The 10,215-nt window shown below is 31.3% G+C and overlaps 1 protein-coding gene across 6 annotated transcripts in view; it reads right to left on the reverse strand.

The window, feature by feature from the left end:
* Positions 1–9,823, reverse strand: part of LOC105205268 (regulatory-associated protein of mTOR) — a 33,789-nt gene extending 23,966 nt beyond the window's left edge. For 3 of the 6 annotated variants that reach the window (XM_026139806.2, XM_026139805.2, XM_026139804.2), the window contains exons 1-7: positions 9,215–9,820; positions 8,861–8,963; positions 5,407–5,648; positions 3,646–3,792; positions 3,398–3,573; positions 812–871; positions 519–619 (exon numbers count right to left, since the gene is read on the reverse strand). In XM_026139806.2, the coding sequence (XP_025995591.1) occupies positions 519–619; positions 812–871; positions 3,398–3,573; positions 3,646–3,792; positions 5,407–5,648; positions 8,861–8,963; positions 9,215–9,445 (1,060 nt within the window). In that variant the 5' untranslated portion in view covers positions 9,446–9,820. Of the gene's footprint in view, positions 1–518; positions 620–811; positions 872–3,397; positions 3,793–5,406; positions 5,649–8,860; positions 8,964–9,214 lie in introns of all 6 variants that reach the window. The other 3 variants (XM_026139803.2, XM_026139802.2, XM_026139801.2) reach the window with 1 other exon arrangement.
* Between the last annotated feature and the right edge of the window lie 392 nt (positions 9,824–10,215).

Here is a 10,215-nt window from a genome sequence, read left to right on the forward strand (position 1 = left end):
CTTTTGATATTTTATCTAAAAATCAACAAAAATAGAGTTATTTGGAACAGGAGGTTCCAAATCAAACCGAAAAAAGCGTTTTTATATTTTCCATTACAGTTCAACGTCGGTGAAAGATACGTCAAAAAAGTTTAAAGTAAAAATTAAGGGAATTAAATTATTTTTCGAACAGTACTTTCAGTGATATGATCGGATTTTATTTATGCCTTATAAAGAACAAAGATTATAAATATGTCCAATTTACCCCATTCTCCCATCTATTAATATATATACTATTTTCCGGAAAAAATTTTTTTGTATCTAGAAATGTACTCTTAGTACATCTTGAAGTTCCAAACAGTATTAAATTATTTCTTTTAAAAAATCTCAAAAAATCACCTTATTTTCAGCGTATTACATCAGGATCCATCTTTAATCAGCAAATCAAAAACTATAACATACTACAGTTTCAGCCAATTTTATAAAGGGCCAAAATTCATAAGAATTATGCAGGATTCTTTATAACTCAAATCTCTTACCTCTTGGTAAAGTGTTCCACGCTATCGTATCGGTGATGGCGGTAAATATCCAATTCAGCTCCCCTAACATTGTTCTCCTATCGGTCAATTGTCCAGGAATTCTGACATATATATATATATATATATATATATGTATGTATGTATATATATGTATATATATGTATATATGTATGTATGTACACACACACGCACATATACACACACACGCACACATATGTATATATGTACAAAGACATTTATAAACCATTTCTTTCTATAAAACAATCAAATTTAATAATTTCAAAGAATCTTACTTGTCAATGAGATCAAGCGATATATTGGGAACCAATTTGGATGTAGGCTGCATTGCAAACCTGTATAGAAAGAGATAAAAATACATGAATTTCCTACAAAAACCAAATAAGACCAGTTTTTTTTAATTTGGATGACACAGAAATAGTTTTATGTCAATAGCATCACATGAACAATTTTGTTAGCAAGAACCAAATAAAAACAAGAAATTTAAATAGAAATAATATTAAATAAAATATTTCCACAAGAACCAAACAAGTCCAGAGATATCTAATTTGTTTTACTAGATCTTCAAACTATTAATTAAAGCCTAATACTTAGTTTTATACCATATATTAAAAAAAAATTATCAATTTATACAAAGAGAGATATAAAAGAGATGTTTTTATTGAGAGTGATTTGTAAAATTTTGAAAATAAAAAATAAAAAAATTATTATATAAAAATATATAAAAATTATATATAAAAGTTCATAAAGATAAAACCAAACATATTTAAAAAATGTAATATATAAAATTTTATTGAACTTCACATTGTCATGATTGTGAAGCTATATTATGTAAGGCAAATAAGAAGGTATTTTAAAACTAGAATAAATAAACATATGAATAATATTAAATTCGATACGTCGCGACAATCAGTGATCACAAATCATACATATAATCTAACCATTCTTTCAATTAATTATGTACTAAAATTCTTGACTTCAAACCGAATTATATAATAAGAAATTCATTTCAGAAATGAGTATACATAAAAAAAAAACAAAGAAATGGAATTAATTCGCAAAAATACACTCAGTTTCTCAATAATTCGTTCTATTATTTACTGGACTTACTATTTAACGAAAAAGATTAAATACCTTTTTGATGACTACATATGATACTATTATTTATTTTCGCTCTTATATTGACTGTTACCTCATTCAAGACATGCGCAACAAAGTTTACCTTAAAAGTCTTACACATATTATTCTTTAAATTTGAGACATTATTAAGTCAGTCTTTCAATTATTAATTTTATACACTTATAACTTTCTGAAATATATTAATTTAATAATATAATTTTAGTCTTGATAGTTAAAATTTTATATTAAAGACAAAGAAAGATGGACGGTATCAGTTACTACTGAATTGGCATTTAATAAAATTTTGTCTGCTTGACTGTACTTTTTCTCACTTTTCAACAACAACAAAAAATACACGCACGCACGCACATTTAAGGAAACATTTTACTCCTTCGGAATTTTTCCACCATGGAGAACATCAACTTTTCCAATCCAGTTTTCATTTGTAATACATTATATATTTGTTATGGTCTAGTTATTTTTATTTATATAGTACTTCATATAATGTTAATAGTATCTGATTTTTGATGTAGCTTACTACTTTTTGTTTTTATTTTTCATTTTTTTTCATTTATTTGCTACCTAACAATATAAAGTTTAAATATGTTTTTGTTGACCACATATAATACTGTTTTTATTTTCGCTCTTATATCGACTAATAAATTATACTCTCAATTGACTTTTTCTTCTAAATAATGTATAGTCAGTAAATTTAGATATCGATCAAATTAGCTGAAGATGACTAATTGTAAGTGAAGTTAAGGCTCCTGAGTACTCGCCGCGGCCATATTAAAGTCGTGACGTCAGAAGCGAGAAATTGCGTGAAATGACACGTAATTTTGTCCGACGTGCCATTTGTAAATAAAGCCAATTTGGATAAAAGACTAATCAGATAGCTTTAAAACACTTCTAAATATCGGTCACAACTATCCTTTTTCTATCTAACAGTCAGTAAATAGTTATAAAAAACATGTAAAGTGACGCCTATTCAGGCAGGAAAACACACAGATAGCTATTGAAAAAAGTGAAAAATGTACTTTTATGTATAAAATTCAAGGAAACTTTACTCGCGGTCCACTTTAACAAATTTGGTAAATACGAGACAAGTCATATTTTCACAATAAAACACATAATAACAAAATGACATGCACGACAACATTTCATCGTCAATCTGTCACGTTTCACATGTATTAGTTCTAATTTTGTCCGCAACGGAATGTCGCTACCGTCAACGCGGAGTTCTCGGGTGAGGAGTCAGGAGCTTTAAAACGTTCCACAGCTAATTTACGACTGATTTAAATAAACAATTAATCTAACATATCTAATACCTTTTATGTGCATTATTGACATATCTAAAATACTTTTTTATTTTGCTACACTCGAACAAAAAAAATTTCAATGTTTTTTAAATAAAATATTGCTTTATACTTTAATATTTTCTTCTTCACTTTTATCATATTTAATTCCATAAAAAAAGTAAGCGTAAAACTAATGCAAGAGCCAAATAACTCTAGGTATATTTTTATTTTAAACGAGTCCTCAAAATATTAAAACTCAAAATCTACAACTTTGTTCTTATACCTAATATATTGTATGTTTGGAACAAAATTACTATATTTTCACAATGAATGATTTTAAGATAAGCTTTTGTTTCTTAAAAATTTAACTTTTTTGTTTTGTAGGAAATCCTCCATATGCATTGGATGTACAGATTATTTTTTGCTTACATCAAAAATTCTTACCAGCGTATTGCAATTTTTATAGGTGTAGTAAGGCAAGACGTAAATATATCTGCAGGCAAATTTGGGTTCATAGGTAAAATCTGATTAGCCGCACACGCCGCTAATTGAATACAATTCTTATAACATGGTGCCACAGGACATGTCACTCCAGTCGCACGATTTTGTTGTTTTTCCATCTGCGAAGAATAATTCCACTCGATAATTACATTTATATTTGCCTTATAAACATTTAGAATTCTTTTATTTACCTCATACTCTTTTTCGTGCTGATCAGCAAATTGCTGGAAAGATTCTACTATAATGCCTGCGTTGGAACAATCGTATACGTAAATACTAGGCGCACCCATCCAAGTCTGCAAGTCGTACACGGATAATGGAATGTACTGTGTATATGTCTACAAAAGCGGATCATGTTAATATAAATTTGCATCGCATCAGATGTGACGGACTTAAATTCAATCAGGGTGTTTACTCAAATTTTGTAAAAGAATTCTCTGAGATTTTCAGGATTTTTCAGGAATTTCATCTTATTCTTCTTCAATGTTTATAACAAAATATTCAAAATGTCATTTTAATACGTTAAATTATACTTAACGTTTATCCATATAATTTAATATAACAAAATAAAAGACCTAACATCCCACAATGCTTGACTATTTCGATACTTTTCTATTACAACTAATATTTTATATCTTAACCATGGATTTACGGAACCTTTACATGCACAAAGATGCACAGAAATTTCATCAAAAAACACACCTCGACAATTAGACTTAAAAAAACTCTAGAGACGGAAATAAATTAGCAATCAATCAACGTATGATTTCCGACATGACTTATTATTTGTCCGTTTTTATATATAATTATTATATTGTAAAGTTCGTATCTACCCATAAATTTACTTAACGCTTTCAATCAAATAATCGCTCCCTTTTTCATGAAATTTCACCAAATATTTATCTATATATAACCATTTATAGTATTTGCGATTGTTCACAACAAACGTTCACAAAATGATATTTTGTTTATTTATTATAAACACTGAAGAGGTCTAAATAAAGCCGAAACATGTTTGTTTTAATTTAAATTAATAACAAAATAATTCATACAAATAAACATTGTGCTCGTTATTTGATAGTTCAACAGACTGCAATAAAGTTATTTTTCATTAAATACTTTTCAAATTATATGAGGCTAAAAGTTACTGCCGGCATTAACATTACCCAAAGTATACTACGTAGAGGTTACTCGAATATTGAATTTATTTCTTGTGTGATATGTGTGCGTGTGCATATATACGCGCGCGCGTATGCACACAACTATACCCAATCTATTATAACTTCAAACTGAGAGAAAGGAATATGCAAAATTAGAAAAATTTTGTAGTACAAAACTAATCGTTAAAAAAAACTTTATACAGGCATGAGATAAAATATGAAAAAATCTAATCAAAATTGATAAAAATCAGGATATGATGCCTAATCAGCCTAAATGGATAAAAAATCAGGAAATGAACCCGATAGATCGTGGCAGCAGTACCAATTCATCAATCTCATTTTGTATAAACACTTCCCATTCAGGTAGTCGGCAAAGCTGCAGTGTTTATGAGGAACAATTGATCACTCACAAACAACCTTATTCTATTGTTAAAGTGAGATTGTACGAGTGGCAAATGGGCACTGCCGCCACACGACCCGGATCTATTTTCTGGGATCCACTTATCTAGCCATTCGATTTTAATTATATTTCTTCATATTTAATCTTTCGTACTATGTCTATGTCAAGTTTCATGACGAATAATTTTGTATCACAAAGTTTGCATACTTCTTTCATTTCATTTATAAAACGTTTCTGTAATAACTTTAATAACTTAATAACTTTAACAAAATTCCATTAAAATCCACAATTTTCAAAAGGACGAAAGAAATTCCTAAAAAAAGGGATTCCGGGTTTCCCCAATTTTTTCCAATGGTAAACACCCTGTTTAATCATTCTAAATCTGCACTGACCCTATTAAATACCCATATTTCACCGTTAGTAGTAGGTTTGGGTACTCCGTGACCGTTGTAGTGAAATAAAACTCTTTCTTCTTTGGCATTTCGCCTTAAAGACGTACATAATTTTTTAACTTCCTCCACGGTTGGATCTAAACTTTGTTTATAGCGGGCTCTTGGCTGCCATCGTTCGTATTGCTTTTGCAAATTCGAACCTATAGTTTCGAGAGCTTTTTGAGGACTCACCGACAAAGGATCTGGAAAGATATCAATTTTGACACTTTCATATCTAAGTTTATCGTAGAATTACAGACACTGGAATGCAGAGTTGATCGGAAATTTTAATAGATGGAAAAAATCGATAAATTCTAGTAAATTCCTAAGTAAATTTCAGTTTTTACTGTCCTAAACTTTATCCAATGGAATCAACTGGCAAAACTATAAAAATAACACTAAAACATATTTAGACATTTTGTGCAAAGTTATTTTTGCTTTAATTAGAGAAGCAACAAATTAACCCTTAAACACACTAGGGCGTCAGGCAGACCTCCTGAAGTTTTGAACGCTTGCTGTGTGAAGACAGAATGAGATAGCAAGTTCGGATCAGAGGGTTTGATAAACTCAAAAAATTTGATATGGCTCTTTCAATTGATATGGTTGATCAACTTTATTGGTTAATTAGAATTCAAACGGCACGACAGCAAAGTTTAGTTGGCATTTGTGGGATCACTATTGTGTGCGAGTGTAACTTTTTTGTGAATAATCTTATATTTAAAAAACCGAACAAAACACGTTCGACCAAATTCATTCGCGTCTGTTATACGCATATATAATCTGTCTAAAATTACAATACTATATAGTGCTGTGGAAAAGAGGGCTTCTGCGCAGAGTCCGAAATATATCGTAAAATACATTTTAATTTTAGACACCTTAAGTTAATTAAAAATACCTTGTATTTGCCTTGTTACATAAATATATTTTTTAGAAGGAATGACAATGCCATAATTTTTTTTTAAGTATGACTCTTTAGCTTTAAAACGTCGTATTTTTAAGTTCTTAAAAATTTTTTTGGGGGATTTTTTTATCGAAACGAAACGAAATTATCTCAAAGAATATTCTGGAGGCTCCAAATAGACAACAGTTTCCAATCGGTTTAAAAATTGAAGGGCGAACATTCGAATATTCTAATCTCATTGGATATTATATTGTTATTTATGAATATTCCAACTGAGTTAACTTTAGGAAGCATTTCTAACAGCTTGCAGCATCCCTAAACAAGAATTTTTATAAGCTGTACAACTTGTTCTTAATGCGACTTACTTCAGTTTTGCGAATAATTGTTACAAACAAAAATTGGGTACTCCCGTAGGTTCTCTACTTTCACCCATAATTGCTGACCTTGTTCCACAAGATCTGGAAAGCAAGGCCTTGAAAAAAATTAGAGTTAATCTACTTTTTTTATTTTAGATACGTATACGATATTGTGATAGCAGTTCCGAATAATTGATCGACTTTACTTTGATGACGTTCAATTCTTTCTACCCGAGAATGCAATTTACAGCAGAAAGGGAGGTGACAAGATCAACTTTTTGGACATCACCATTATTAAAAACAATTTTTTAATTTTTAACTGGTATCATAAACCTACGTTTTCAGGCAAATACTTAAACTTTTTATCGGCCCTTATCACAAAAAAGAGGGGCAATCATAGAAATGATTGACAGCATTTTTATTATCCGACCTAAAAATTCACAAAAAGAATATGGAGTTTATTGTAGACACTCTTTTAATTAATGGTTGTCCTGCTAAATTTATTTTGGAGACAATCAATAGTAGCCTCAAATCTCTAATTCGTAAAAACACACTTATGCCCATTTTCACCAATGTAGATTAACTTTGATCTCAGTTTAACTTACTCCTTATCTTTTTCCAATTCTTAGAACTAAAGAAAGATAAAGAGTAAGTTAAACTGAGATCAAAGTTAATCTGCGTTGGTGGAAATAGGCATTAAACAAACAGACAATGACATGAATAATAATATAACAAAAGAAAGAACTCCCTGGTTCTTGTTGCCATATATTTCCATAATATCAGATAAGTTCAAGACAATTACAAACAGCTTAAACGTAAAAATTGTTTTTTTTTCAGTCTCAATAAATTAAGCAGGGTTATTAGAATGCAGAAAAACGTTCTCCCTAGGAATTTAAAAAAAAATGAAGTTTATAAAATTATATGTAAAGACGATGCGTCATACATAGGCGAAACCAGTAGAAAATTAAAAATAAGAATTACTGAACATTGTAACCACATTAATTGGAACACAAATAATCATTCTGTCATTCATTACCAAACACAGATTAAATGTAATCATAATTTTGAATGGAAAAACATAAAAATTTAGGCAATGAACAGTTTTTAAGCAGATGGTTAATATCTGAAATGCTCCATATTCAATTACAAAACAATAGTCTCAATTTGCAAATAGACATGGAATGCCTGTATCACGCGTACCTTTATTGACAAAATTGTAAGAGAATCAATATCTTATTGAACAATGTACAATTTGTGATTTATTTCAATTTGAACAATTGACTTGTCATTAATATATTTATATTTTTGTCTGACATTATTTATTTTTGTTTTGTTATTCTCTGTTCTTATTTACATATTTATTATTTATATTTTGACTGCTTAACATTCTTTGTTTCATTAATATAATCCAATTGATTCTATTTAATACATTCAATAAACAGTTTTACTTGAGACAAGAAACACATCTCTTTATGGAGAGAAAAACTTTTGATTGTATATTTTTGACAGAAGAATATTTCTTAATAAGCATTATTCAAAGCTTCACTAGTCTTCATCAGTTTCAATTGTTGAGTCAGTTTTTTGCAACAGTTTTAATTACTAAAATCTAAAATAAAATATACAAAAATTATACAGAGAAGCGTCATCTCCTTTGACATTGTTACATGTAAAGATGTCACTATGGATTTGGAGTTGGTGACTCAACTGTTTCTTACTTTGTAGTCTAATGACAGCTAGACAATTTACAAGATTCCATTATCAATATACTGATGACTCCAAAGTGAGTCAAAACATTTGCTTTTATTATCCAAGATAAGTATTCATAATATTAATAATTGTGATTGTGCTCCTATACCTGCGCTGACTTTCAGTACCCTTATTTTTAATTTTTTATTGTTTCAAATTTGAGAATTCCAATTTAATTATAAAAAGTTAGTAAGTTAATATTTATTTTATAAAGAATTGAAGTTAAGAGTTAAATCACTCAAAATAAACTACATATCTTTAGATAAAAATTACTATTTAACTTTTATTCCTCAATTCTGCATGTATACCACAAGATCAATCATTCAGCATAGTATACATGCTTAATCTCAAAGTTGCAATTACATAATAACAGGGAAGGAGTATAAATAAACAAGGCTATTCAGTTAGCTACCTATCCAGCACTCAAGGCGAGCACATGGTTGAGTCTTGACGATGTCCGGTGGGTCAACGCCAACATTTAGGCACAACACCAGAGCAACACTAACAGTTTTCATCTGGAAAAATATAAAATATAAACAGGTGTGTATACATATATACATATGCATAGGTATATACATACATATATACACTGACACATGACATCTACAAGATCATATAGATCTATAGATTAATTGGCGGCGTTTATCATTTCGGCGAGAAATCACGCACTTGATTTTCCCCATGATGAGAATTTTTACCACGTTTCACCATCGCGATTTAATCTTAATTGATCTTAGTTTTAATCAATTTTTCGTAAATTACGTACCCGCTCTTTCATTCGCCAAGTCTGACTGATACAGTTAACGTATTCAATCGTGGCATTGTGACGGGGCTTACAGAACGCCAACTGCATCCACCAGTCCTCCTCATCGCCGGCGCGTCTGGGTGCATTACTCGGCACGATCGTCGACGATGATGTGGGTGATGCGGGTGACATAGGCGACACGGGTGACGACGCCTCGTGACACGACTTCATCCTGGCGTAGCTGACCGACATCGTTGATCAAGTTAACGTTATCGGTCGCGTCGCAATCACACAAACACCACGTGCGAAGAACGCTGACGTTGAAACGACGGACGCGTTTCCAACGTCTCCGTAGCTGTACCGATAAATACTGACCCTCGGGTTGCACGCACGACACGCGACGTCAACAAATGTTCATCGTATCACACCGTGCCATACGATCGTTGCGTAAAAGCACCCAAAAGCACCTCGATAGGGCGCAACTAGCCAAATTTACCGTACAGGTCGCCATGTTAATTTTTCTTCCCATCGGAGTATCGCCATCGGTCGCCATGATCCCTCGTTCTCACCCTCTCGAGGCTGCGTTCCAAAACTGCACTACAATGTCCTAGTTTACACCGGGTGCTTTCCAGCTACGACACAAGTCGACACTGTGTAACACAGTGTCCATTAGTGTGAGTGAAACAACTAAAATTTTCTCTCTTACACTAATGGACACTGTGTTACACGGCTGTGTTCCGATATAACTGCCAGTACTGGCAGTGGTGAAAAATCCGTTCCGTTATTGGTACGTAGCGCACTGCGACAGCATCTAGTAACATCAATGACGTCATGAATGGTAGCCATATTGCCACTGTGACTACTGCAGCTTCCAAGGTGAGGTAGCTACAGTGCAATATGGCTACTATGCTGTTCCGAAATACGATGCTATACTGAAAATGTATAGTATATGTGACGTGAACTATAAATTTTCAGTACTGCCAGTAAAAACGGAACACAGCCTATAGCAGTGCTGGCAGTAA

Source organism: Solenopsis invicta, chromosome 6 (genome assembly GCF_016802725.1).
Source record: "Solenopsis invicta isolate M01_SB chromosome 6, UNIL_Sinv_3.0, whole genome shotgun sequence".
Lineage (NCBI taxonomy): Eukaryota > Metazoa > Arthropoda > Insecta > Hymenoptera > Formicidae > Solenopsis > Solenopsis invicta.